This window comes from Exophiala xenobiotica (genome assembly GCF_000835505.1).
Source record: "Exophiala xenobiotica strain CBS 118157 unplaced genomic scaffold supercont1.3, whole genome shotgun sequence".
NCBI lineage: Eukaryota > Fungi > Ascomycota > Eurotiomycetes > Chaetothyriales > Herpotrichiellaceae > Exophiala > Exophiala xenobiotica.
Window position 1 is genome coordinate 805,088 of NW_013562492.1, and position 25,800 is coordinate 830,887.

Here is a 25,800-nt window from a genome sequence, read left to right on the forward strand (position 1 = left end):
ATACGTTCCCCCATCCCGTAGAGCCGAGTGATAACTAAAACAAGTCTCAGCCTGCCCATCGTCATCCAGACTGCAGACTGATACTTGTCCACGTCCCTGGAAGCTTCGTAGCATATAATTTCCCAACAATATTGATATTCATTTCTACGTACTACGCTGTCTACCCTTGCCGTTCAGGCTATGGATAATTAATTCTGTCCTTCATCTCGGCGCTTCACATGTCGTCAATGTCACCTCGCAGTTCCTAACCCAAGAACTTGCTTCAACACCCAAAATACCGCCCTGAAGAGCCAGCCAACAACACCAACCAGGCCAAGCACGATTCTCAGGCATCTGACGGCAAATGCAGCGACCGCAGCGAAAACGAGCAGGTACAGAGCGCTCCTTGCACAATCAATGACGAATCCACCAGCAGTCTCGCCTTTGGCCACGTTCAGCTTCAACTTTCCAGTCTTGGAGTAGACAAAGATGACGGCCCAAAGCCTCCAAGCAGTTGTCATCGTGGTCTGTCCCATGTGCCAGCCCCGTTGAAGCACCTCCCACCCCGAGTTGATCACTTGAGGATGGTTCCGGATCCACATCTTTGAAGCTTCAAAGGGAACGAGAACCATCTCTCCAAGGGCACCGCCGCCAAATGAGCCTAGACCTGGAATCTGCAATTCCAATGTCGCAAAACTCGTACCGCTGACATCGCGACCCCTTGGAAGACCAGCGCAGGAGATTGCAAGGCCTGCTGGTGTTGGCAGTCTCAAGCGGGAGCCGCTGGGTATCCTTACACCTTGAGTCACGCTGGGCTTTCTGGAAGGCGTCACAGATCCGATAGCAGGCGAGCTAGAACTCCTTTGCCGCTTGTGGATGCCGGAGCCGAACGTCTTCTGATTGGAGGATCCCGTGGCACGCAGAGCCGCAGCCAATGCACTACTTGAATACTGAACGGGACTGTATCTGGAGGGAGTGGCAGGTGTTCTTGGCTGAGCTGATAGCTCGAAGGGTGACTTATCGGCTGAGCGTTTACCCTTGGTGTTCGCCTTACCCTGGTTGCAAGGTCCCGAATGTCCCTGCTGTTGCGAATTCTGTGAGGTGACGACAAGCCTTGAAGGCCTAATATTGCTCTTTGGTGCTTTCGTATGCTCCCAGTCATCTGTTTCACTAGCGCTGCTCGGGCTTTGAGCATCAGACCAAAGACTCTTCGTTGGACTTGTCGTAGAGCTTGGACTTGGATGTCCAAGACAGCTGCCATGGACGTTCTCCTCTCTGCAGCAATCAGGGCAGCATACTGGATGAGCACTTTCTTCAACAGTGCCTTCAATTTTGGTCGCAGTTGTAGTAGTGTTATGCTGGACATGATCTGGCTCAGGCTCACTCTCTTCTGAGAGGCCTGGAAGTGAACTTGCAGCTGGATGAAGTTTCTTAGAGCCCTCGTGTGCTTCTCCGTCTTTGTTCTGGAGGCCGGGCGTATGGGTGACACCATCGGTATTGTGACGCTTGACGTCCACGAATCCATTGTGACAACGGCTGCATTTCCTCGTCAGGCCAAGGCCCGTCGCTACTTCCTCGCCTCCGTCTGCTGGTATGTCGTCCATATCGTCTGCTGCGATGCCCTCGTGACTCGCTTGCGGGAGTCGTGGTCTCAAAGGTGGCGGAACGAGGTTCGTCTCTCGGTCGGCCCGGTACTTTCTCGCGCCTTCTTCCCATTCGGTGTCCCTCCACATCGGCTGCACCTTCATGTCTGTCGTGTTTGGACGATTGTGGACGGGTCCCATCCTCGGAATACCGTACATCCCGTCGCCTCTCAAGGCCATCTGCGGGCGGGACATCGCTCTCGGCCTGACCCTCGGAAGAGGGACCGGCAAGATTGAATCCATACTCACGTTCATGCCAGTGTTCATGAAAATGCCTGACATATCTGGCAGAGGAGGCCTTCTCGGCACACTAGGCCGGCCATGACTCGCCATGCGTGCATCCGGGATTGGAGGTCTTGGTCCCACGCGGAGCTGCCTCGGAAGCCCTGGTCGGTTCATAGTAGTGATTGTGGGAGTGATAGTGGTATTCAATGACAAATTGCGACTTTCCCTGATCCTGTCCGGCATCGACCTGGGCCCTTCTGCTCTCGTTAGAGGGGTCCTCATTAACGGCGGTGACAGGTGTTTCGGAGGATTGTCGTACACCGGTACGGGCATCGCTCTCTGCTCCTGCGGGCCGATGCTTCTCTTTGTCGGAGGGGACGGGTGGACTTGTCTCGCTGGGCGAACGAAAGGATACTGTGGGTCGCCTCCCCTCGGACCCCTGGGAATCTGGGGTTGGCGAGTTCCGAGGTTCTTTGGGCTGACCGGGTGCTCTTCCTTCATGGTATCCTCGAACAGCATCGATCCCTGAGGCGACTGGGATGGGCCACTGCTCATCGGCAGACATGGTAGATCTTTTTCGGGTATTGGAGGGCCAGAGGTGCTGGAGGGGTTTGAACTCGGGTCGTTCGTGGCCACCTGCTCCGGCCCTAAAAAAGGATTTTGCGTTGCCATAGCTTGATATTCCTGGAGGACCGAAGTGCCGGTATCTGTGGGCAGTCTGGGCAAGTCTTTGTCAACATCGTATGGCGTAATGTTCCGCATCCGAGGCGGTATAGGGGCTGATGAAGATCTCAATTCTGGTTCAAACCGAGGGCGTCGTAGGACAGTCTCATCACTGCCATCAACAACTGAAGAGCCCTCAACGCAGTGTTCAGACTGACCTTGGCTGGGTGGACTCCCTACTGGTTTTCTTCGAACTGCTACTTCTCCAGCCGCCGGATTTTGCGCTGCTGGAGGCCCCGTAGCCTTCCTAGCCACCTCTGGATAGATGCCTGGCCCTTGCGAGTGCTTCAGAAGGTGGAACGTAGCGCTCGAATCTCGTCCTGGCTTTGGAGAACTGGGCAAGCCTCCGGGATAACCTATCGGTCGGTCGGTTTCGTCCCTTGAAGATAGTCGCTTGCCGGGTACAAGCTTTGGGGGAACTCTTAGACCATGATGATATGGCTCTGGCAGTCGACCCTTTGGCGGCGTAACAGGAGGTGTCTCCGGCTCCATATCTAGACTGACCCATTGATCGCCTCTTTGACGCCACCTTCCCCGAGAACCTTTATTGTCAAGAGAACTGCTAGCACTATGCGATCCTGGTGTTACAACTCCGGTTCGCGGATTTGCCCCTCGAGCTACCAAATAGTCATCCTTGTTGACAGGTCGATGCATGTCCGAACAAGCACTAAGATCTCGCTGATGTGCTGGAGCAGACATACCAAACTGACTGCTTTCGGGCGCAATGTTTGCTTTGTCTGCTTCAGGCCCTATGAAGATAGCGGTATTTCGCCTAGATTGATCCGAGGGGATGGATTGAGCATCCACCCCCCTAGTGGCTGTGAATATGGGAGATTTGTCGCCTGGAATGTCGGCTGCCAACTCCTGACGGTTGTCGAAGTCGTTAATTGAATGGTTTTGTGCAGGTCGAAATGAGGCGAAACCGTCACACTGCTTGGTGTCAAATCGAATAGTAGGAGAGGCAAGCTGTTGTGGCTGGGAAGGGCGATTGGAACGCTTGGGCTCAGGAGACCTCAGAGCACTCCGTAAGGGCGGGTTGACCTTTCTACCCTCCTGTGGTTGACTTTGATGCCGCACGCTCTGCTGTGTGCTGGCTGAAGAGATGGACGATAGCGAGGGTTTTCGGCGAGGTCGACGAGAAAGTGAGGGAAAGTAAAGCTCCGAGGACATGACGAAGGTTGAGATGGTTGCTGTGATATGTGTATGGTAGTGGCATATACTGGTCTGTGCATAGGGCTGGTGTTGAGGACAACGCCCCACGATGATTGGTATTCGTGGTCTGTACTTTGGCCCCGGCAACGATTCTGATCTGGGCCATGGACAGTGCTGAGTCAAGGAAGGCACGACCGCACGTCGAGATACGAACAAGATAAATGGCAAGTGTCCTTGTTCAAGCTCATGACCCAGCCAAGGGGCGATTTTCATACAGTAGCTAGAAACGGCCGCTTTCTCTTCGATGTCTATCAGGTTTCAAATGGGCCCAGCGTTGAGCAGCAGCGAGAGTATTGATACCTCCAGCAGGCACACTCATCCGTTTATCAGGACTCATTGATCGTTTCTCAGGACTTTGAGTGATGCGATCGCGCGAGAAATTGGTCGAGGCACTCTTTCTGAGAGGCGACGCAGCATGTGAATACACACCAAGGCTTCCACCATCACCACCAGAAGAAGTCGGTCGGAAGTTTGGTTGTCGCATAGCATTCAGAGGTCTCACTGCAGAGCTGGCCTGTGGGACTTGAACAGGTGACTTGAAATCAGGTGTAGATATGCGGTGTCGAAAATTACTTGAGTCCGCTCCGTCCGGATCTGTATAATGGGAGTAGTTCGGATTTGCGTGTGTCTTGAAGCCACGATTAATGACAACCATGGGAGTGTAGACATCCACTTTGTTGTATTGTCCGTCGCGGGCAGAACTGTAGGACGCCTGCTCACTGAACTGTGTGCCAACATCGCGGTAAACAGGTTGTGTTCTTGGTTTCACATATTTTGTGTCGTACTCATGCAGGACTTCCTTTGATATGAATGCAGTATCTTTGATTTGGGTGGAATAGCTCGACTGAAGGAGACTTAGTTGAGCCGACAGAAGCAATGCCAGAAACATCGCTGTAGCAATCGTGACACTTGGTCGAGAATCAGATGACAGCGTGGGTAAGAAAAGCCAGTAGATGAGGACATGGCCCGGACTGAAGTAGCAGAACAGTCGAAGTGACACAGGCAAGGGATCCCAGACTGCGATCTCCCAGACGTCTCTTGTAGGGTCCGGATGTGCTCTTGACTGCGCTGATTCTGTGCCTAGGATATTGGAAAGAAATCGTAGGGGCGAGGAGGAGACAGGAGAAGAGTCGACTCGGACACGTTTCGCAGAAGGAGTACTGGGAACAGTATCCACGGAGTTCTCGAATAGCCGGTAGTGTTTCTTCCGCCAGAAGGTGTAGACAGCATTGACACCACACAAGAGCGTCAAGAAATGAACGATGAATGCGGCCTACATGCTGTCAGCTTGACTATTCGCAACTCTAAGATTCCGTACTCACCAGCCATGCCGTCCAAGCAATCCGTGGAACATCTCCAAAGACGTCGTCATAGCCGCGAGATGTGCCCTTTGAGTTCGCCCTGGCAATGATAAAGACCAGATTCAGCACAAGGCCAATCGGTGTAGCCCATTCCTTTTCAAGCTGGTCCCATCCGTTTGATTCAATCTCTTCAGAGATCCATAGCAGGAAATCGTACGGATTGAGGTAGGCTCTGACTCGCTCGATGAGAGGCTGACGCCTTACGTACTTGGGCATGGTGTTGAAGAGGACTGGGTTGGCAACCTCGAAGCAGACATCTCCTTCGTAGGGAGATGTGCTTAGAGGAAAGGAAGTCTCGATGAATAGGAACAGCCGAAGTGAATATCTCAAAATGGGTTGCTGATGAAATGTGCTTGAATGCGGAGAACGACAGGTAAACAATAGCCTTGCGACCAATCAGGCGCCTGGCTTCGATAAGATAATGAATGCAGGTGCAATTGCGGCCGGCGAGACTGCTGCTCGTCATTTCGACACTTCACAGCAACACATCTGGCATTTACGGGCACTCGCCATTACTACCGGATTCGCGAAAGAGTTGAGGTAGAAAGGCAAGGGTGAAGAAGCTGCGGTCGCGCAGACCCTCCCACCATGGCTGCGCCAGCTTCGGCTTACAAGGTGCTTTGGACCTCAACTTACCGAGACGGTTACTGACTTCTCATGCTAGGACCGGCAATTTATAGCTGTCATTGGAGATGAAGAGTGAGTCGATATGACCTGGGCACAATCGAGGCTCTAGCTGACCCCTTGTCAGCTCAGTGACAGGCCTGCTACTCGCCGGCGTTGGTCACATCACCGATCCCCCCGATTCCCAGAAGAACTTCCTCGTTTGCGATTCGAAAACCGAGAAATCTACAATAGAGCAGGCATTTAACAGATTCACAAAGGAGCGCAAGGATATTGGCATTGTGTTGATCAATCAACATGTATGTCCGGGCCCTCGAAGTGACGCAGTGTCTAGGCCATCGAGCTGACTGAAATACTAGCTGGCAGAAATCATACGCGATACTGTCGACAAGTTTCAAGATCCTTTCCCTGCAGTCCTGGAAATACCGAGCAAAGATCATCCATACGACCCGGAGAAGGATAGCGTTCTCCGGAGGGTGCGAAGATTGTTTGGCGAGTAAACACTCCCAGCTCTACGTGCTCTAGGAGAGTATCAACAGGTCAAAAAATCCCGAGGAACAGAATCATTCCCAGGTCATATCTGATCTGCTGCCCTAATTCTGGGAAGCACATACGGACGTAAGAGCAGCGCCGCGGCCCTGTGGAGGGGTAGTCTGATATCTGCACCTGATGGACGCCTGGAATGTGCCATCACAAAGCATCGACGTTGAACAACTGGGTCTGAGCATTGAGTGTTGTCCATTGATTTTGGCGTCTCTCTGCTCGATCGACCCTTCCTGGCCTGTTTCTCAAAAGAGAGAGCCCAATCAATGCGAACCGAATTAGCCTTTCAAAGGCGAGATACATGAAATAAATCTACACATGAACATTAGGCCACTGCTGGACGACTATGTTAGCTTTCATTCATCCAAGAGCCCTTCTTCTTGCTCTGAGACCGGGCTTCCTTACCGAGCCTGAATAGTGAACGGTCAAGACAGGAAAACTCATCATGAAGTGATTCCACTTTCTGTATCTACAAGCTGCTCCCGTCACGAGAAAGGTGTAGAGACCTCTTGTCTGGGCTCCTTGCTGTTACTATTGTCCTTTGCCCTTCTCCAAGTCACGATAACATCGCGCTTGATATTCCAATCGCGGCTGGACTCCGTCTTTAACAAATATGTGTCCTAGACGGGTCTGGGTAATCCCATTGTATATGCTCGGGATTGAAATCATGTTCTCGTGGTAAAGCTTGCCATCGTTTGGGCCGTTGTCTTTCAAGTGGTACGGCCCGGTGTAGTTCGTCGTCCGCCTGGCAAGCTCGGCTAGATCTTCAACAGTGCCTGGCACTGGACCTCCACCAGTTCGTGGAACTTCTTGATTCTGTATCTGCACAGACCTATAGCCGTCCGACGTATCTGGAAGAGAATGCAAAGCTATGGTCAGCTCGGACAACTGTATCATCAGAACATCGCCACTTCTAGCGACCGGATGCCAAAGACGCAGGTATAGAGTTAGCACGTACACATGATGAGACCATGCCAGTCTCCCTGGAAGGGATATATGATATCAGCTTCATCTGCGACGTTTACAGCCTGAAATGAGACAAGCTCCCAGGTCCCAATCAGTCTAGCTCGGAACGAAGTCATGGGAAGGCTGAGGCGACCAGAGTCTTTGATATCCTCTGACTTGAAGATCCGAATTTGAAACGTCGAATACGCTGGCAATCCCTTTCAACAGAGGGTACACGCCTGAATTGAGCTGCTTCACAGTCGTTAAGTGCAGCGGAGCTTAAGGCATCCCATACCATGGGCCAAACCATGGACGATTCTCGGGGCCAGAGACTATTTCCAGCCAACGAGAAAGGTCACACCGAACGCAGGCCATGAGTCCTGTACCCATGTAAGATCCTCATCCCTTGTAGAGGCGGACTCCTATCAGTAAGTGTCAGTCTACAAGTACTCTCCCATGCTCGAGGCTGATCGAGCCTAAAAGCAGCGAAAGCTCGCTAGACCTGCCGAAGGTTGCCAAAGCCAATCAATGCTCGACGTCAGGAAGCGCATCTACAGCTCCGGGACAAGCGAACGTTAAAGACTTTCTTGGGCAGCACAGTTGAGGTCGACATATCTTCCAATTCCCTTAACCTTGGTCTGCCAATATGCGCTCAACATCGCGGCTATTAGCCACAGTCAAATCGGCTAGAAAATACCTAGAACCCAACACACCTACGGGCCTGACAGGCCTAAGTACGCATCCTGCACCCCGTCCAGCCCTCATCTACACATATCGTCAAACACTCAAAAAGCTCGAACAGATACCCAAGAGCTCGGTGTACCGACAGTCAACAGAAGCGCTCACAAAACAGCGCCTAGAAATTGTCGAGGCACAGAAACCCGAAGGATATGAGAAATGGCTCGAGCGAGTCCGGAAGCAGATCGAAGCGAATCCCGCTGCGTACAATAGGTTTTTGAACGAGGACGGGACTTTTGGTAGCGAAAAAGCGCATGTCGAGCCTGTGGATGTCTGGGATGGCATGATCACGCGGAATGATGGTATCCAGGAAGGCACAAACAGTTCAGCGGAGGCAGAGCGGAAGGCTCGCTATATCAATGCAGAGGTGCAGACCGTGGACAGAGAGGCTGTCGAGGGCAAATTGCCAACTGTTGAGGAATTGGAAGTTGAGCCGCCTTTAACAAGAGAGCAGTACGTTGTGACAGATTTGAATGTTGTGTATGTTGCTAACGGTCGTGGCAGGATCGAGTCTATTGAAAACAAGATTGGCGCCGGACTGATCGAAGAGGTCGTGCAAGTCGCAGAAGGTGAACTAGAGCTTGTGGATGAGATGCTGAGACACCGACCGTAGGTCTCCCACTGCTTTTCCAGAGGAGCAGGTTGCTAACATTGACTAGATGGGAAGAGCTCGAAGAGAAGGCGCCGGCTGGCCAATGGTCCTACTTTGAGCGTGGAGACACAGTCTAGATGCTTTTGGCGCATGGGCAAGCTTGTATATACGATATCAAAATGCAAGAAAGAAGGCTGTATTGCGACTACCAGCTCCTGTCGTCGTCTGGCGGTCTTCCAGCGTTATGAACCTGGCTCATGATCTCGTTCTGGGAAAATATGCCGGCTCTCAAATGATAAGAGTCTGGGATGCAACGTCAAAAGGAAGAGCTTTGATGTATCATGCCGTATTGGTGGACTCCATTTCCCATTGCCTGTATCTTCTCAAGCAAGCACTTGTCCACTTCTGTGCCATTATCATGCCGTGGTGATATTTACAATGTCGCACTCACTCAGCTCCAGGTAGCTGCACCTCGCCCATCTCCATACTCTTTTTCCTCCCTTAGAAAGGATTGTCCTCGGGCGGAATCTCTCGCACCCAATATTCGCCCACTACTGGAACTTTCGATAGGATATCGTTTCGGACCTTGGGGACCTCGGCGAAAAAGAACAGCGCAAATACACCAGCTGCAACCCCAAATCCAGAGGCGATGTATCCGTAGCGCACTGCTTTGCCGAGACTCAGGCCCATAAGGTTAGGAATGTGCTTGGTTCTGCGAGACTTGTGTTAGTAACCAAGTACTTTTTCATGCAGCGCTCATGTAAGGGCACTGATAGGACAAGATCGAATCCGGACGACGTACTTGGGTCCGTAAGGTGAAATGTATGTGTTGTATGTAGGTTGCTTGTTGTAGACTCGCAGCGGCGTGCGTCCGGAGGACTGGAACATTTCCTGAGAGATAGCCATGATGACTGGGGACGTCTCTTGACGACAAAATCGGGTTGCGACGAACTGTTCGGTAGGTGCAGAAGCTAGGGAAATATTCCAATGTCGCTGATGTGATTGAGGTTAGAGTTGGGAAGCTCGCAAACTGCGCTATGGCAGGCTATTCGTGCCATAAAGCGCAGTCGGTCTTGGCCAATCAAGGCTGCGACATTTGGCAGAAGGTATTTTGTACTCGTATGAGTTTCCAAGTTCTAGAAGTCGTCCACGTCCATGAGTGCAAGTATGACGGCCACTGAGGTAGTGGCAATCAAAGTCTTACACTGTGCAGAAGCCGTGCCGAAGACGTCCACATCCGTCCTCAAGGAAGTTGTGGAAAATTTCTCAGGCCTGGAAGCCAACTCTAGCTTGTCGATCACAAGCCGGTTCATCACCAAGCTAGGCCGTACTGTGCATGCTCATGCTTCTAGAGCATCTTGGGATACCTTCTACCCGGGCAAACCTGGTGCAGTTCGTCGAAAGAGTCAACCGTACCCAAGCGAAAGGCACTGTCAGCACGACAAATACTGGCAGTCCCGGGATTACGAAACGAAGGGCTATCAACTTCGGTCTACGTGGAGCATTTTGCTCAGCAATAGTTCAGCCGAAGGACACCGAGAAGATCTGCTCGGATTTGCAGGAAGAGAGTAATCCAGATGTGCTCCGAACGGCCACAAGTGGTGCCTCCGGAGAAAGCAAGAGCCTGCGACTGATGTATGACAGGTAAGACCTCAATCGCAAACTTACTAGCAGGTTTCGGAGTGCTACAGCCTGAGTCAGAGTTTCGCAAGCGGTCATGTCTACCACAAAGAGCCCATGTCTTGATGAGAACTTCGACTTTTGAAGAGACCAAGCTCATAAAGTAAGCGAACTTTGAGCACTCAACTTCCAGATTCTGTGCAGTTACTCCGTGCATTAGCAACGTTAAGCTCGATCTTCATTGACGTCCTTACAGAGCTGGCTCATTGGGAAGGTGCCCCAGGCCGTCTATCGATAAGTCCTCGACTTTGAAGAGCGACTTTGGGATGGCCAGACTTCTTTTGAGTATTGAGAGGTGTTTTCACCTGCTAATTGTTCTAGCGTTTTCTGCAACGCCACCGGAGAGTTGGAGGATCCAGACTATGTCACCTTTCTCCTTCTCATCACAATGGATAACAGCATCGTTGATAGGGGCCGTATTGCTTCCGCTGGCCTCCAAAGCAAACGAATGATTTGAATCGTTGAATACTCACTGTGCAACTTCCCGCTCCACATCGGAATGCTCCCCACGGTAAGTAGTTTCATGGGGACACCCGCACTGGCAAACTGGATCGCGGAAGGAGGGAGCTTCGAGTTTTCCAACAAATGAAAAGCCGGTATAAGCGAGAGCTAACCGGTCATACAACTGGGGCTTACCCCATCACCCTCTTAGGTAAGGCCACGATATCCTAATTCGTTGGAGTTGGTAAATAGCTGACAAAAGGACGAATTGGAAAAGTTGTAGCTTTCCGCCAACTTCCCTCAGGATGGCAGGTCGACTCAGGGTTGATCAAGCAAATTGTGCCAATATTGAAGACGAATTGGACAACCAATCACAACATTGCCATGGGCGTCACACGCCTGGAAAAGTCCTGGGGGTATGCCATGGGGTTTTATCCGAAGGCGCTCATCCGGGGCATGGATATTGCGACTGATACTCCATACTCCACGCAAATGCCAGACCCTTCGGATGAATAATCCCAAGGCGTCTGACCTGTTGATCAGGTACAAAAACAGGCCATGGATCCTTTTTCGATAAGACCAGTCCGCATCACAGGCAGTTGTCGATCTACTTCTTTTTCTCCTCCTCTGATCAGCGATTATCTCTGCAATCGTACTTCCTGCTCCGCAGCCAGCTGGGAATAGTCCATATCACAACCTCAGGTCACAATGATGGAGGACAAGGAGATTGGAGAGCCCACCAATACCGTCGAGCATATTACCCAGCTCCACGAGTTCGAGAACAAAGAGGGATACATTATCGACGCCAGCGATCCGGAGCATGCCAACTTGAAACGAGCACGAGATGGCCATACCATCCTTCTTCCTCAGCCTTCTTCCGACCCCAATGATCCTCTCAATTGGAGTCGCTTCAAGAAGCACTTGATCTTGATCATCGTCTCCATGGCAGCATTCCTTCCCGACTACGGCAGTGCGACGGGTGCCGTGACCTTGCTTCCTCAAGCGACGGTATGGGGAATGACTCCAGATCATGTCAACCATTCACAAGTCGGCAATGTCTTCATGCTGGGTGCTGGAGGTGTCGTCGTGGTTGCGTTGTCAGCATACTTTGGCCGTCTCCCGGTACTTTTCTACTTCCTCGTACTCGCTACCGCCACGGCAGTCTGGTGCGCCGCTGCACAGTCATTCGAATCCTTCATGGCCGCCCGTATCCTGAATGGATTCTTCAGCACCGTTGCCCAAGGAGGAGGCTTGATGTTCATTTACGATCTCTTCTTTTTCCACGAACGGGCGAGGAAAATCAATATATGGGCAGTTTTTATTATTCTTTCGCCATATTTCGGCCCGTTATTTGCTGCTTTCATCATCAGTACACAATCTTGGCGTGTACCGTTTGAAGTATATGTTGCTGAGGTGAGTTGAAATCTAAAGATCCCGCCTGACGCGGACCACGACCTCCGTCACTCCGATAGCTCCCATTACTTCCTTTCCCCATGTTCATTACCCAAGCAATAACTAACCCATCGATACTCAGACCGCCTTATGCCTAGTTCTGACCGTTCTCTTCGTTGAAGAGACCTACTACGACCGGAGAATTCCGGCATCCTCTCAGCCACCGCGTGGCAGCAAAATCTGCCGACTCCTTGGTGTTGCACAATACCGCTCCCGCCATCTTCGCAACACCCTCACCCAGGCACTTATGAGACCTATCAAGGTTGTCCTAAAGCCCACAGTCTTCATCTCATGCTTCTACTACCTCCTGACCTTCGCTTGGGTGGTCGGCATCAATACGACATTGGCAATCTTCCTCACACCACTCTACAACTTTGGTCCTTTGCAAATTGGATACTTCTACTTCACTCCGATTGTAGCCGCACTGCTGGGCGAGATCAGTGGTCACTGGCTACACGATGCCATCGCCAATAACTACATCAAGCGACATAAGGGGCATTTCGAGCCAGAGACCAGACTTGAAGCTATATGGATTTCAACCCCGTTTATGCTCGCCGGGCTTGTTGGTCTAGGTTTTGCGCTTGAAGATGCCTACCACTACATGGTTACCAGCGTATTTTGGGGCTTATATGTGTTTGGTATTATGATCACGACGGTGGCACTCAATGCCTACAACCTCGACAGCTATCCCGAGGCCTCGGGAGAGGTTGCTGCTTGGATTAACTTCTGCCGAACAACAGGCGGCTTCATCGTACGTGTAATCCCCATCTTGTCTCCCTACCGAACGCCATGCTGATGTCGTCTTCACATTAACTGCAGATTTCCTATTTCCAAGTAACTTGGGCAAACGCGCAAGGGACCAAAACCTCATTCGGTATTCAAGCTGCAATCTGTGCCTTTGCATTCTTCTTGATCGTCTTCCTCCAATTCTTTGGGAAGAGGTTAAGGGTCATGTCTGGCGCATTGAATTTTGCGACTGCATGAAAAATTGTCTTGGGCCGAGATCGTGCCAGAAGCTGTCGTGAAATTCATGTTTTGGTGAAGATCTCCTGTGGCACAACGAGGAAAGAGTCATTGACCCAGGGGGTGTTCACTGATATCTTGATCATAATTGTGACTGCGACTCTGGAACTGCAATTCCCGAGACAGTCCTGCAGCAACTTGAGCACATGTCAGTTATCCAATCCTTCCAAACAAGTAATTAAGTCTCTTTTTCGTTCTCAATCAACCTCCACAATCTGCTACTTTGCGTTCTTGACAGTCACTGTTCGCCGGCCTGGTCCGGAGTTTGGAGTTCCCTCCCATGGCGCAACAAACATTATATATATACTTACGGTCGACACGTGCAGTCCAAAGTGCCAACGCTGATTGCCAAAGGCAGAAGAAGAAGCTCTACGCAGAAGGTTACAAGATTTATGTGTCGTACGGTGGCGGCGAAAGCTCGTCAGGGGCTTTGAGCCGGAACAACTCATCATCCTGGCGATCTGCCTCTTCTCTGACTGTCCATTTCTTTCAAACTCCAACATATTCCAAACGAAACTATCCTCGTCTTATTTGTGTAGGGATAAGGTTGGCCAACTTCATCAAGACCACATACAATTGGCGCTCTCAAGGCTTGGGAGCGAAGAAAGGGGGTGATGGATGACCCTTCTGAAGCGTCCGTATGTTGCTAAGTGATTGACACTGAACGTCAAAGACAGCTCTACAAGTCATCAAGATTTGAAGCGAGCTGCGCGTACCGCCAGTGAGTTCCTTGAGAGGAGCGAATCGTCAATGAACAGCTTCATACGACTTGGATGTGTTTCGACCGAGGTATGGCCATACACTTCTAATCTACGAAGACATGTAGCCGCCTGGGGTAGTGGCAGAAAGAGAAGGAAGCAGCAATCTGCAGGTACTGGTGCGTGCGTAGTACAATGCTCCAGCAGTCAGATATGCGGAAACCGTAAAAGATGACCGCATCTTCGCCGAGAGAGCGTCACGGCGACCACCATCCTTGATCAACTTCGAATCAGCCGGTGACCAGAGCTGCACGACCATTGTTCAAGGCGGGAAGATTGACTGTAGCTCAAATGTAGGTCATTAATCTTGGTAGCATCTAGGGAAGACAATTTGCTACTTTTCGCTCATGTCGATTGATTGACGTTGTATCCTGTCTCTAGATGTACGGCAAAGAAGCCCAACATGGGACCAACCTGTGTGCCCGTCGATCGGTCGCCACCCCGTCATGGCCAACAGCAGGTGACCTTCTCAAGGTGGACTGGTCACCTTCACGACAATCGATCTCATGGTGCTTCCATTGGACCTCACTGCTTCCACCTGCACCATACCAAACTGTTTGGCCAGGTTGACCGACGTCTCGAAGCCTCCATTCGGTATCGAGGTCGCCTTAGCCAAGGACGCTACGTTTGAGCCTGCATAGACATTCCATGACTCGACATCCGTCGCTCCATTCCAGCTCATGTAGACGTCCGTTCCGTGGCCTGTGTAAGCGACTGCAACCGGTGGAGCGGCAGGATTGGGGTGCCATGGGGATTTGTAGGCTCGGTATGTGGATGTTTCGTACGTAGACCCGAATTGAAAAGTCATAGTGATATTTCCCTGGGCATCGAATTCTTCGATGACTGGAAATGCTCCGTGGCCTGTGAGCACATGTCCGTTGAGGAGAGTCTGGTAACTGCCCTGAGAAACAGCAAAGATAGGATTATGTGGATTCCTCAGGGATCGGTTGACGGTGACAAGCTTCGTGGTCATGTCTAAGTCCAACACCAACGCTCGGCTTACAGTGTTGTTGTCGTACTCTGTGTCTCCGTTGTCGTGCAACGTTATAGTGAATTTCTTGCTGTCTTGGTGCAGTATTCGTGCGTCGTGCTGGTAGCAGAAATGGGTGTTCATGCCCAGTCTGAAATCGCCTCCACCGATACCCTGGCGTCGAATGTCAGTCGCAGTGGATGTATTATACTGGGCAGTCCACTCACGGATAGTCTCCAAATCACGTTACCGTCTGGTCCTATGAGGAAAAGAGTGCACAACATCCGAGACGAGATCAGATAGTTGGACCCGTACTTCGCAACTGAATTCATGTGGAAGTAGCCCCATGGCTGTTCAAACGAACTTCCATTGCCAGAGATCGTGCTCGTCAGGGGAAGCATGCTATTGTTCATAGGAATCTGCGAGGTATGATTCAGACCGCTCCAGGAGAAAAGCACTTTGTTCGTTGCAATGTCGATCTCGTAAAACAAGCTGTCAATGACAAACCCAGCATTCGGACCACCAACCGAGGACATGTCAGCTGGAGTAATATTCAATGCTGTGACCAGAATCGACCCGTCATCAGTGACCTGACTTTCGTGGAAGTCCATGTAGGACTGGTAAGGCGTATGGTTGAACGTCTGGAAACTCTGATCTTCCAAGGTGACATTGTGTATCACAGTATATGTATCGTCGAGGACTGACACGAAACCCCAGCCCAGTCCTTGGGAAAAGACGGCACCAATCCACGTGGTCAGGACAGTCTTGTTTTGGTATGTTTGCGGTCTCAACGGCCCGAACGAGAGCGACGAGCTGTACCAGATCAGCCGGCCATCATCGGTGAAAATACATGGTGTGACAGTTCCTGCTGTACGGTTGAGCGGATTCACAAAAATGTAGCCTGCCTCGGTCTTTCCGTGCTTGGTCGACTGCACGACTGGAATTTGCAAGTGACTTGGAGTTGTGTTGAAAGATTGCGCGTGTCCAAGGGATTGGAATTGGGCAAAGCTTGAGCACAAGATGGCTTGGAAGAGCACCAGGGCGCTTGTTAGTCGCAACATGTCTGCCGTCAATAGAAGTATACTTGCACTTTTCTTCGATACATCGGTTCGTTACGCTGTGGGAGAGGCGGTACCTGGAGATTTATAGCCCGACGGTACCCTGATTGCTTTGGCGATGCACTGCCGAAGAGCCTGGATTACGCCATGCGAACTCCGCAATTTAGTTTCCAGGGCATGGATCGGAAAGGCTGACGGTTTGCGATTGTACATGCAACGGGCCACCTGAACGCAGATCTTGGAGATGATTTGCGGGAATAGTACAAGTCCAGGATAGCTTCCCACCAGGATGTTCCTTAGTCTTGGTGGGAACAGGAAGTCCTCGCGAGAAATGATCAAGGCGGCGGTGAGGGACATCAATCGTTCAGGCTGCCGAGGTCTCTTGCGGGGCTCCGTTATGGTTGATCGAAAAGCGGGAAGTGATGCTGAAAACCTGGGGGTTAGCAGTGTAGCCCGCGAAGTCTTGCAGTAACAAGATCTATTCGCAAATGTATATTTCTGTTCCGAGTCTGCTGGATATAGTTAATGTAGCCCCGAAAATTGAGTATGAACCATTTTGCCCTCAGCCTGACGAAAGCTGCATATCTAGTCTGCTGTGCCGTAAAAGCAATCTGGCTTTCAAGAGCACCAACGCAATTATCCAAGCATCTTCGCGGATTCTTCTGGATCCTTGTGCGGTAACAGTGTTCTGAGGTATTGTAGATGCTTTCCCATACTTCCTTTTTGGGGTTGGAGTTTTGTTGACCGGTACAGAGCTACTGAGCGATCGAATCTGGCCGGGGGCCTTGGAGCTTCCCGAGAATTCCCATGGTTCGACCGGCAGGGGAGTATTATTGGAGTTGCTAGAATGTCTTCACTTATGGCTGAAACGCATCGTGGTTAGGCGCCGCGTCATTGTCTAGTTGTTGCCATATTCTCCAGGTTCGTACAGTGGGAGATCTTGCCCACTCATGCCTCAGGGAACCTTCCTGGACAGTTTCCCTTTGGCAAGCGATGACTGTAAAAGGGTAGGGCATGTCCAGAGTGAAACTACATGTGTCCGAGTTCCAGAGCGTATCGAATACTGCTAGAGTCGACAAGCTTTGTTGCCCCGACAGACAGAGCGTGGGTGAATATCACCGTGCTTGATACAAGCTTACCGTAACTCAAGTCTGGCCTCGTTCGAGACGGCGTCATATCCGACGTGAGCCGTATGGGCCATGGCCCGATGTTCACGTACTTTGCGACTGAGGGATTTGAATTGGATCATCTGAGCGAGCGTCAAGGCGTGTACGGGCACACGGGGTACAACTAGCGCAAAGTGCAGAGTATACTGCGGAGTACTGAGAGGTCTGAGCATATCTATCCGGTGACGCAATTGTCCAGAAGAATGTGGAGCGAAGCGCAATCAGTCATGCGCCACCAACCAAACCAACTCATCTTGCCCTGCCACTCTCTTTCGTTGCTGCGATATCGACTATCAATCCATCAATCCACAGCATATCCAGCCTTGTAGGCGCAATAAAGCCTGCCTACTCCCGTTGATCTGTTCGTTTGTGCATCAAGACAAGACAAGATGAAGGCTACCGTTCTCATTCTGTCACTCCTTACCGCCAGCGTCGCTTCTTCGAGGTCGTTGTTCGGCGCTACAAATCAAAATGCGCTCGTCGATGAACCCCAGTTCCCTGTCCCAGGCAAGAACCCATTGAATGTGAGCAAGACAGCTGCGGCACTATTGCACACCCTGTACTAATTGTCTTGTAGTTCTGTGCCGACCCCAAAGACTATATCCTCGAAGTTGACTACGTTGACCTGTCGCCTAATCCACCTCTACCGTACGTGTCCTGTTGCTGTAGCTTGCTTGAATATTGCTAACTGTTTGAAGGGGTCAGAAGTTGACTATTACTGCAAATGGCACTTTCCACAAAGATATCGAGCCTGGTGCTACAGTCTTCCTCCAAGTCAAATACGGATTGATCACTCTCATCAAACAAGAAGCCGATCTCTGCGACAACTTACCTCAAATAGACATGTCATGCCCGATCAAGGAGGGTGTTATGACACTGAAGAAGGAAGTCGACATCCCTAAGCAAGTACCTCCCGGGAAATACACTGTGCTGGCCGACGTCAACACTGTCGACAAGGAGAAGATTTCATGCATGGAAAGCACCGTTTTCTTCTCAAGGGGATGAGCAGCTGCAGGAGGACTGAGGACGGTGGAAGTCAGGAGATCGCTCTAGCAGCGGGCGCTGTCTTATTCCATGCACATACATCATTTGTCTTGCTTGTTAGGCGTTGGTCCCCGGGTATCGAGTTATAAGCGGTCTCAATCAGTTCTGCCCTAATGACGAAGCAGTGAAAATGAGGCTTTCGTATACAATGGGCTTGAGCATTCTATCGACAAATTTCTGCTTCCTATTCTTGTTCCGTGTTGCAAGTTGCCGAAAGTCATCCTGCATGCACGATAACCCTTTGGCAGGAACCCAGATTACAGCTATACGTTCTATAGCTCTCAGTGGCGAATAGATACGGCCTGTCTTGTCTGCAAAATCACAGCGATGCAAGGAGCCTTCCACGCTCATCTGGAGGCTGGAGCATCCCAAAGCTCTTCAGCATTATCTCTGAAAAGATTTTCTACTAGTCCAGTATCCGTTCCACACCACTCAAAACACTTCTCAATAAATGGCACGGAGTCGATGTCATCAAACCTCGTATGAGGCCAATCCGTGCCATACACGACACGGCTTTTAGCCTCCTTGATCAATTCCCTTCCGATTGGGTCCAGATCTCGCATACCAGGATCTTTCGACAACCTGTATGGCGCGGACAGCTTGATCCAAGTAGTCTTCTGCAGGAGTGCGACTAAAGATTCAAATCCAGGTAATGCGTAGGGAGGAACAGCTCGCGACGGATCATACGGCTCCGGTAGAGACGGCCAGCCGAAATGATCAATACAGATTTTCACCCCTAGATCCGGGACGATCTTTTCAAGTGGAATTGCAAGCCTCAAGGGAATGTACAATTGCAGCACCCAATTGAAGGGCCTGAGGACACGAGCGTAGGCTTGCAACTCGCTTCGCAGCTCTGACTCAGTGACTTCTCTTCCCACAGAGACCAGGTTGACGCGAGCTCCCCGGACACCCAGGGCGTGCCATTTCTGCATAATATTCTGGTCGATATTGGTTGGATCGAGGCCGACTACTGCCCGGCCGTGATTTGGCGTCAATTCACGCAATGCCTCAAGCATGCATGAATTGTCATTGCCGTAGATTGAGGGCTGGACTAGGACCATGTTTTCAATGCCAAATTGAGAGTAGAATGCTCTTGCATCTTCCAATGTGTGGACTTGGGGCTTGTATTTAGCATCTGCAGCAAGTGAAAAACGCTTCGGGTCAACAACATGCATATGGCTGTCCCACGTTCCATTTGGTAGTGCTCGCGATGGTCGTGATTGCTTCCCTGTTTGGTGTTGAGAATAAGATCTGACGGCCATCCTCACTGGATAGAAGAGCCTCCGCCACGATCGGAAGTTCATATCTGGTCGTGCGAAAGACATGCTACGTAAACCTGATAAATGTACTGACCATAACAGCCAGGGTTCTTGAGCAGGCAGCTAGAGCCGTGCAAGGGGAGAGAAGCAAGTTAGTTAGATCATTATTTAGCACAGCAAGGGGATCGGGTTGTTGTTCGTACGAAGATAGCGGGCGGTCGTATGCCCACTAAAGCGGCAACGTGCGGCAAGGGGCAGGGTCAGGGTCAGACTGCGACGTTGCAGATCAAACGCCGTATCTCGACTTGTCTCGCCATCGCCATCGCGCAAACCCCACGAACATGCCGTTCGCCGTGCCTTGATTCTTTGGGAGATTCAATTCTGTATGCCGACAGTCATAGTCTCTTCGATTCTTACATTCGTTCCCATCCCCGTGTTGCGCTTGGACGCCGACGTACCGTCGCTACCCCGAGCCACCCTTCTAAAAGAGACACTTCATCCTCGCTGGTGATCGAGCCATTGCTGGTAAACCTGCAAGATGAGACCAGCATTGCTGGCTTGGGTGCTAGCCGCCGTCCTCTCGACATCATTCGCGGCTCCTCCCGGGTCATTAAAAGGAGGAAATGTATTAGCAGACGATGCAGTCTCTGGAGAGACTGAAGCAGAAGGAGGAGAGGCTGTCGACTACACAGTCTTCAATGGCATTAAAGTGCCGCCAATGGCAGAGATCGAAGGCAGCAAGTTTGCAGAGACGATAAAAGACGGTTATTGGTATGACTTGTACGACATATGGAGGAGTCATTACTGACAAATTGTAGGTGGGTTAAACACTACTCGCCCTACTGTGGACATTGCAAAGCCATCGCACCTCACTGGCAAACGTTATACGAATTCTATGAGACCTCCGATCCTCTCGACGGTCTGACAAGATCAGGCCAGCCGGATTTATCGTCACCGAACAGCTTTCATGGATACTACAACTTCCACTTTGCTTCATTGAATTGTATAGCTTATGGCGATATCTGCGAGAAGAATGGCGTGCGTGCATGGCCTACGTTCCTCTTGTTCAAAGATGGCGAGCTCGTTGAGAAATATACTGGTGATAAATCCATGGAGGCGTTCAGCAGCTACGTTGAGGAAAAGCTGGAACAGATCAAACCAGGGTCAAGACCGCGAGAAGGCGTCAAAGTCCCGAAACCAGGGGCAAAGAGTGTCGATCGAACCGCCACGCCCGAAATCCCTCTAGCAAAAGACAAAGATGCTGCTGCTGGCGCCGCTGCTGGAAACAAGCAGAACAAACAGTATGCTACCGAGACCACATCCGCCATGCTGGCATCAGAAACGGCTAGACAGGGCAGACAGAACAGCGCGAAGGCCGGCCTCATGCCAAATCCCAAAGGCGCTTCGATTCCTTTGACTGCGGAGTCGTTCCAGAAGCTTGTCACCACATCCCAAGATCCATGGTTCATCAAGTTTTATGTCCCATGGTGCTCTCATTGCCAACATCTCGCCCCAACCTGGTCCGAGCTGGGCCGTGAGATGGAAGGCAAGCTGAACATTGGAGAGGTCAACTGTGAGCAGTCTCCACGACTGTGCAAGGACGCGAAGGTCAATGCTTATCCAACCATTTACTTCTTCCGTGGCGGAGAACGCGTCGAATATGAAGGGCTCCGTGGACTCGGTGACTTGCTGTCTTTCGCAAACAAGGCTTTGGATAGCGATGTCAAATACGTTGACGCCAACATGTTCAAAGAGATGGAGGAGACCGAAGAAGTCATCTTTGCCTATTTCTTCGATGATGCAACCACATCGGAGGACTTTGCGGCAATCGACCGACTAACTTTGAGTCTAATCGGACACGGGAAGATAGTCAAAACAGACTCAAAAATCCTGGCCAACCGCTTCAAAATCTCAACATGGCCTAGATTACTTGTGTCTCGAGACGGAAGACCCACTTACTACAACGCTCTCGCTCCGAAGGATATGAGAGACTTCCGGCGTGTCCTGACTTGGATGCAATCCGTATGGTTGCCTCTTGTCCCTGAACTAACACCTTCGAATGCAAAGGAGATCATGGCAGGCAAATACGTCGTCATGGGTGTTCTATCCCGTGATCGACCAGATGAATTCCTGCAATCAAGGCGCGAGCTGAAGAACGCAGCCTTGGAATGGATGGACAAACAGACACAAGCCTTCCAACTCGAGAGACAAGAGTTGCGCGACTCTAAGCAGTTACGGATCGAAGAAGCGGAAGACCGTAATGATCAACGTGCACTGAGACAGGCGAAGAGCCGAGTTATTAGTATCACAGAAGAAAGTTTCCGAAAACAAGTAAGCTTCGCCTGGGTTGACGGTGTCTTCTGGGAAAGATGGCTGAGGTCGACCTATGGTGTGGATGTGTCGAAAGGTGAAAGGGTGATCATTAACGATGAGGATGTGAGTGTTCGTCCCCCGTTTCAACCATCATATACTGATACGCGGCAGAACCGACGCTACTGGGACGTGACTGACTCCGGCGCGTACATCGTTCCATCAAGGACTTCGATTCTCGAAACGCTGAATCGCATCATTGCCAATCCGCCGAAATTGACGCCCAAATCGACCATCGGCACGTTCGAAAATGTTTTCTTTCAAATCAGGAACTTTGGCACGTACCATCCATACTTCTCATTTGCCATTCTGATCGTATCGGTGGTCATGCTGCTTTATGTCTTGAAGAACGGAACGACTATCAAGAGAAATCTGAGCAGGAATAGTAGTGGCTATTTCCATCTTGATGGGAAAGAAGGGCTCCTGGGTACAACGAATGGGAAGGCAGATTAGATTCTGCTTAACAAGCAGGATTGTATCACGGTGTCTGAGGTTGAGGTTTGAGATGAGCATTATATGTACAGTGCATGGCGATGGCGTTCCGGAAGGTCGACAAGACTAAACAATGATGGTATTCGTTGCAATGCTTTGGATATTAGGCGTGTATCAAGTATAATGAAGAACCATGGAGATTCTTCTGAAACGACCTACAAGGTACATCCTCAATCCGTAATGTATACTGCTCCGTACATGATCTGTGCTATGTCACGCACCTCGTAGCGTGTCGGACAGTAATTGTACGTCTGTTCAGCAGGGTCTACGATGTCGGTCTATCAAACGGAGTCTGACGCCAATTCAGGTTAGCCGTTCCAGCACGTCAGTGTAATAGAGAGGTTGGGCATATGTGAGGTTCGATATGCCGAGACTAGAGGATAGGGAGGAGACAGCAAGCGATACAACACATGCAGGGAAAGAAAGCGGACTTGGCGATCAAGCTTCGTCCTGAACGGACTAAGCGACACCTTGTTCTTGTGGAATTTTTGTTCTTTTTTGATAGTCTCAGCCTGCTGCGGTTTCCGGCGTAATGCAAGGTCTGGATATCGTCCCATTCTCTTGCCAAGTATTTCTGTCGTCTAGGGCGTGATTGCCCGCCGGGGCGTCTCGTTTGTCTGCGCCTACAGGACTCCCTCTCCTGTCGAGGACACTTGGGATTTTTGTGTCACTGATCAAGCAGCGACTTTTTGTTCCCCTGCCACATCACCTCACGTCTAAATTTATCGGCCGGCACCGAAAACTCTGCGACCGCCACGCTCCTGCTGTTGCTGCTGGCTGACCGGTACAACATTGACGGCGATCGAGTCGAAGCCCATGCTCTTCAGCAGGTCCTTGGTGTCGGCATCCACATCCAGTTGTCCGCTCTCGGTGTTCTGGGTGAAGTCCAAGGCCGAGATCTCGGGGACGTATTGATCCTTGCGCTCACGCTCTTCTTCTTGCAGCTTGAATGAAATGCCTCGGACGGGTCCACGCTGGATGCGCTTCATCAGATGGGTTGTGTAGCCTGCAATCTGATCATCTCGTTAGCATATCATGGACGGCTCGCAGACGAGTAATTGGAAGCGGCGTACCTTATTCCGAAGACGCTTCGACGGGATTATAGCGATCTCATCGCAGATGCGCTTGTTGGTCTCGAAGTCGAGGGTGAGCTTGGGGTAGTATCGCTCGATGATGACTTTGGCGGACTTCTTGACGGTCTATTATTGATCGGTCAGGTCTGCTGTCTCTATTGTGATCAAGTGAGTGAGTACAACTGACCTTTGTGCGAACGCGACCCATCTTGACGGTTGGTCTGGAGATTTGATCGAGGAATGGAAGTTGAAGCTGTGCTGGCGTCGAGATTCAGAGCCAGATGCGGTGGGATTTTTTGAATGTGGAATTGGTTCTTGGCGCTAAGTTTGCCAAGAGCTACATTACATAATCGCACCAGTGGGCCAACGAGTCAATCACGCCGGTGACCACTGGGAAATTGTAGATGAAGGAATAAAGTGTCTGACTACTAGGCCGAACTTCTCTGCTGGAGCAAGTTGCCTATCGGACACAGTAAGTCCAGATCAATAATCATCATTCGGACAGCATTTTCTACTGGGAGCAATGCGATTCTGAAGTCTGCAAGTATGAGCATGAGAAGATGAAATTCTATACAAAAGTATTCTACAGCTACGTTGATTTGTTGGCAAATGATTGAAACGCTGCTCGTCCCATCATAGCCAACTCTTCACTAACATCCTGACTCGGCGCTGGAGCAGGCCTCGTCTGCTTAGATAGTCTGTTGGAGGCTAGTCTGTCCAAAGGCAGCACTCTCGTAGAAGGAGTCGTTCGCGCAGTAGCAGGTTGCTTTCGCGGTTTGTCAGCAATGTTAACAGGCACATCATCTTCCAAATGCCAGTCCGGTAGCAGTTTGGTATTGATCTCCACTTTTCCGGCCTGCGAAACGTTGGCAGATGTAGGCGTTACCACTGTCTTTGGCCCATCTCTGACGGCTTTCCATTGCCAGTTGCGATCTCGCGTTGACCCCCACAAAGGCTGTGGAATGACGAAACCAGCCATGCCAACATATGGTATGTGTCTTTGATGCACCGTTGGAACGGACTTCAGCAACCGTGCTGGTACCGGAGGACGTGTCTCCCTTGGACCTACGACGACATCGTTTTGGGAGAATGATTCTGACTTGATGTAGGACAAGCCGGCAGAAGGATGCGTCCGAGGTGGTCCAGACTCTCTGAACTGATCCGCAGCGATGGTATCGCGACCATATGACCAGGGGTCTCTAGCCATCATTGACGGGTTGGGACCGTCGGCGAGGTCGAAAAATTCGACTATGAGCGGACCAAATTTGCCAGGCTCTGATCGGAGGTGCCGGAGATACTGGGTGACATCCTGTTCGGTCACCTCTAGAGGTGTCTCGTTGACAGTCTCCGTCTGTCCTTGTTCAAGCGCCTCTGCACGGCGTTCAGCTAACCGCTCGTTGATTAGGTTTTGTTTCACATGTGCTCTGAAGTCCGCTCTCTTCTCTCTTGTGATTTTCTTCAAGAAGTTCTCCAACTGCATGCCGTTCATGCCTGCCAAGTAAGGGCCTGAGTAGCGCCATCTTCGCCTAGCAAAAACATCTGGTGCTTGGGTCGATTGTGGTGGAGGAACATCTGCAATCTCTGACGCCGTATCGGCAGACCTGGCTCTCGTGACCTCATCCAACGTCTCTCGGAGATGTTTGGGCAGTTCAGCCACACGCTCACCTGAGGACTTCGCGAGCCATGATGAAGGTTGGTTCTTCTTGTCCAATATTAACGGTGCTGTGTCTGCGGTATGATCGATTTCTGGGCTGAAGGCGCTCGTCCGTTCATTGTACTTCTTGTCTTTCGGGGCCGGAAGCGTAACTCTCAGATTGAGTTCTTGGAATTTTCGTAGAGTGATGACATGGTCGGCCGCAGACTCAAAATCAGCAACGTGCTCCGGAGTGTCTATTCCTCTTTGGATTCTAATGGTAGGTGTGCCGGAGGAAGTTGTAGTCTTGACAGGCAGTGACCGCTTCAAACCCCAGTCACCTCGATTTAATGATGAGGTAGGAGTTTCGAGGGCTGCTCGAAGCGGGTAGGGAGTCGTGGCAGTGTCTGAAAAGGCGACCGGTTCGGACGACGGTTCAGTGAGCGGCAGGGATAACGAAGGAGGGAGCGCAAAAAGTTTTGAGTTGCGCAGCAAGCTCGCCGCCGGCGACAGACGAGCAGCCGTCATTGCTGCAAAGTCTGGCCCAGCTGCTGAGAGCTTAAATGGTCGCAGAAGATGGTTGCTTCGAGACAGCACGATGGAAACACGAGCAGCAGATTAACGAGGGAAATCTGCGCCAAGCTGGGAACAGAGCCTTGTGCGGCGGAGCATAGCGAGCAATCTTGTGTACAAGCGAGGCAAGGCTGAAGTCCATCACCACCACCACCATAACATGTCTTCCAAGGTTACGTTTTCAGTCGAGCCTGCTCTGATGACAATAGCGAGATCATTTGAT

At 51.0% G+C, this 25,800-nt stretch overlaps 13 protein-coding genes across 14 annotated transcripts; 5 read left to right on the forward strand and 8 right to left on the reverse strand.

Annotated features, from left to right (window-relative positions):
* Positions 1-113: 113 nt before the first annotated feature.
* PV05_04492 (uncharacterized protein) lies at positions 114-3,865 on the reverse strand. The gene has a single exon (XM_013460894.1). The coding sequence runs from the start codon at positions 3,738-3,740 to the stop codon at positions 231-233; it is 3,510 nt and encodes a 1,169-aa protein (XP_013316348.1). The 5' UTR covers positions 3,741-3,865; the 3' UTR covers positions 114-230.
* A 79-nt stretch (positions 3,866-3,944) lies between these two features.
* PV05_04493 (uncharacterized protein) lies at positions 3,945-5,456 on the reverse strand. Its single transcript, XM_013460895.1, has 2 exons — positions 5,105-5,456; positions 3,945-5,055 (listed from the first exon to the last, which is right to left on the reverse strand). Exons 1-2 carry the CDS (start codon positions 5,357-5,359, stop codon positions 4,003-4,005), a joined length of 1,308 nt encoding a protein of 435 aa, XP_013316349.1. The 5' UTR covers positions 5,360-5,456; the 3' UTR covers positions 3,945-4,002.
* Positions 5,457-5,621: 165 nt separating this feature from the next.
* PV05_04494 (V-type proton ATPase subunit F) lies at positions 5,622-6,681 on the forward strand. The gene is made up of 4 exons (XM_013460896.1): positions 5,622-5,758; positions 5,808-5,842; positions 5,895-6,066; positions 6,127-6,681. Exons 1-4 carry the CDS (start codon positions 5,732-5,734, stop codon positions 6,265-6,267), a joined length of 375 nt encoding a protein of 124 aa, XP_013316350.1. The 5' UTR covers positions 5,622-5,731; the 3' UTR covers positions 6,268-6,681.
* Positions 6,557-7,597, reverse strand: PV05_04495 (uncharacterized protein). Its single transcript, XM_013460897.1, has 3 exons — positions 7,269-7,597; positions 6,716-7,161; positions 6,557-6,646 (listed from the first exon to the last, which is right to left on the reverse strand). The coding sequence occupies exons 1-2, from the start codon at positions 7,390-7,392 to the stop codon at positions 6,842-6,844; spliced, it is 444 nt and encodes a 147-aa protein (XP_013316351.1). The 5' UTR covers positions 7,393-7,597; the 3' UTR covers positions 6,557-6,646; positions 6,716-6,841.
* A 55-nt stretch (positions 7,598-7,652) lies between these two features.
* On the forward strand, positions 7,653-8,988 carry PV05_04496 (uncharacterized protein). The gene is made up of 4 exons (XM_013460898.1): positions 7,653-7,683; positions 7,739-8,446; positions 8,498-8,602; positions 8,653-8,988. Exons 2-4 carry the CDS (start codon positions 7,902-7,904, stop codon positions 8,720-8,722), a joined length of 720 nt encoding a protein of 239 aa, XP_013316352.1. The 5' UTR covers positions 7,653-7,683; positions 7,739-7,901; the 3' UTR covers positions 8,723-8,988.
* On the reverse strand, positions 8,768-9,580 carry PV05_04497 (uncharacterized protein). Its single transcript, XM_013460899.1, has 2 exons — positions 9,388-9,580; positions 8,768-9,297 (listed from the first exon to the last, which is right to left on the reverse strand). The coding sequence occupies exons 1-2, from the start codon at positions 9,489-9,491 to the stop codon at positions 9,087-9,089; spliced, it is 315 nt and encodes a 104-aa protein (XP_013316353.1). The 5' UTR covers positions 9,492-9,580; the 3' UTR covers positions 8,768-9,086.
* A 293-nt stretch (positions 9,581-9,873) lies between these two features.
* Positions 9,874-13,362, forward strand: PV05_04498. Of its 2 annotated transcripts, XM_013460901.1 has the most exons (5): positions 9,874-10,368; positions 10,462-10,917; positions 10,990-12,119; positions 12,241-12,909; positions 12,978-13,362. In XM_013460901.1, exons 3-5 carry the CDS (start codon positions 11,415-11,417, stop codon positions 13,140-13,142), a joined length of 1,539 nt encoding a protein of 512 aa, XP_013316355.1. In that variant the 5' UTR covers positions 9,874-10,368; positions 10,462-10,917; positions 10,990-11,414; the 3' UTR covers positions 13,143-13,362. The 2 variants fall into 2 exon arrangements, with proteins under 2 accessions (XP_013316355.1, XP_013316354.1); XM_013460900.1 differs by having other exon boundaries at positions 9,874-10,917.
* An 845-nt stretch (positions 13,363-14,207) lies between these two features.
* On the reverse strand, positions 14,208-16,395 carry PV05_04499 (uncharacterized protein). The gene is made up of 2 exons (XM_013460902.1): positions 15,137-16,395; positions 14,208-15,083 (listed from the first exon to the last, which is right to left on the reverse strand). The coding sequence occupies exons 1-2, from the start codon at positions 15,968-15,970 to the stop codon at positions 14,409-14,411; spliced, it is 1,509 nt and encodes a 502-aa protein (XP_013316356.1). The 5' UTR covers positions 15,971-16,395; the 3' UTR covers positions 14,208-14,408.
* Positions 16,396-17,381: 986 nt separating this feature from the next.
* Positions 17,382-19,242, forward strand: PV05_04500 (uncharacterized protein). The gene is made up of 3 exons (XM_013460903.1): positions 17,382-17,657; positions 17,711-17,781; positions 17,832-19,242. The coding sequence occupies exons 1-3, from the start codon at positions 17,523-17,525 to the stop codon at positions 18,136-18,138; spliced, it is 513 nt and encodes a 170-aa protein (XP_013316357.1). The 5' UTR covers positions 17,382-17,522; the 3' UTR covers positions 18,139-19,242.
* On the reverse strand, positions 18,329-19,581 carry PV05_04501 (uncharacterized protein). The gene has a single exon (XM_013460904.1). The coding sequence runs from the start codon at positions 19,500-19,502 to the stop codon at positions 18,525-18,527; it is 978 nt and encodes a 325-aa protein (XP_013316358.1). The 5' UTR covers positions 19,503-19,581; the 3' UTR covers positions 18,329-18,524.
* A 166-nt stretch (positions 19,582-19,747) lies between these two features.
* Positions 19,748-22,506, forward strand: PV05_04502 (protein disulfide-isomerase domain). Its single transcript, XM_013460905.1, has 3 exons — positions 19,748-20,207; positions 20,255-21,872; positions 21,921-22,506. Exons 1-3 carry the CDS (start codon positions 19,975-19,977, stop codon positions 22,257-22,259), a joined length of 2,190 nt encoding a protein of 729 aa, XP_013316359.1. The 5' UTR covers positions 19,748-19,974; the 3' UTR covers positions 22,260-22,506.
* Positions 22,507-22,769: 263 nt separating this feature from the next.
* On the reverse strand, positions 22,770-23,637 carry PV05_04503 (40S ribosomal protein S17). The gene is made up of 3 exons (XM_013460906.1): positions 23,559-23,637; positions 23,372-23,497; positions 22,770-23,311 (listed from the first exon to the last, which is right to left on the reverse strand). Exons 1-3 carry the CDS (start codon positions 23,577-23,579, stop codon positions 23,021-23,023), a joined length of 438 nt encoding a protein of 145 aa, XP_013316360.1. The 5' UTR covers positions 23,580-23,637; the 3' UTR covers positions 22,770-23,020.
* A 279-nt stretch (positions 23,638-23,916) lies between these two features.
* On the reverse strand, positions 23,917-25,724 carry PV05_04504 (uncharacterized protein). The gene has a single exon (XM_013460907.1). The coding sequence runs from the start codon at positions 25,530-25,532 to the stop codon at positions 23,961-23,963; it is 1,572 nt and encodes a 523-aa protein (XP_013316361.1). The 5' UTR covers positions 25,533-25,724; the 3' UTR covers positions 23,917-23,960.
* Between the last annotated feature and the right edge of the window lie 76 nt (positions 25,725-25,800).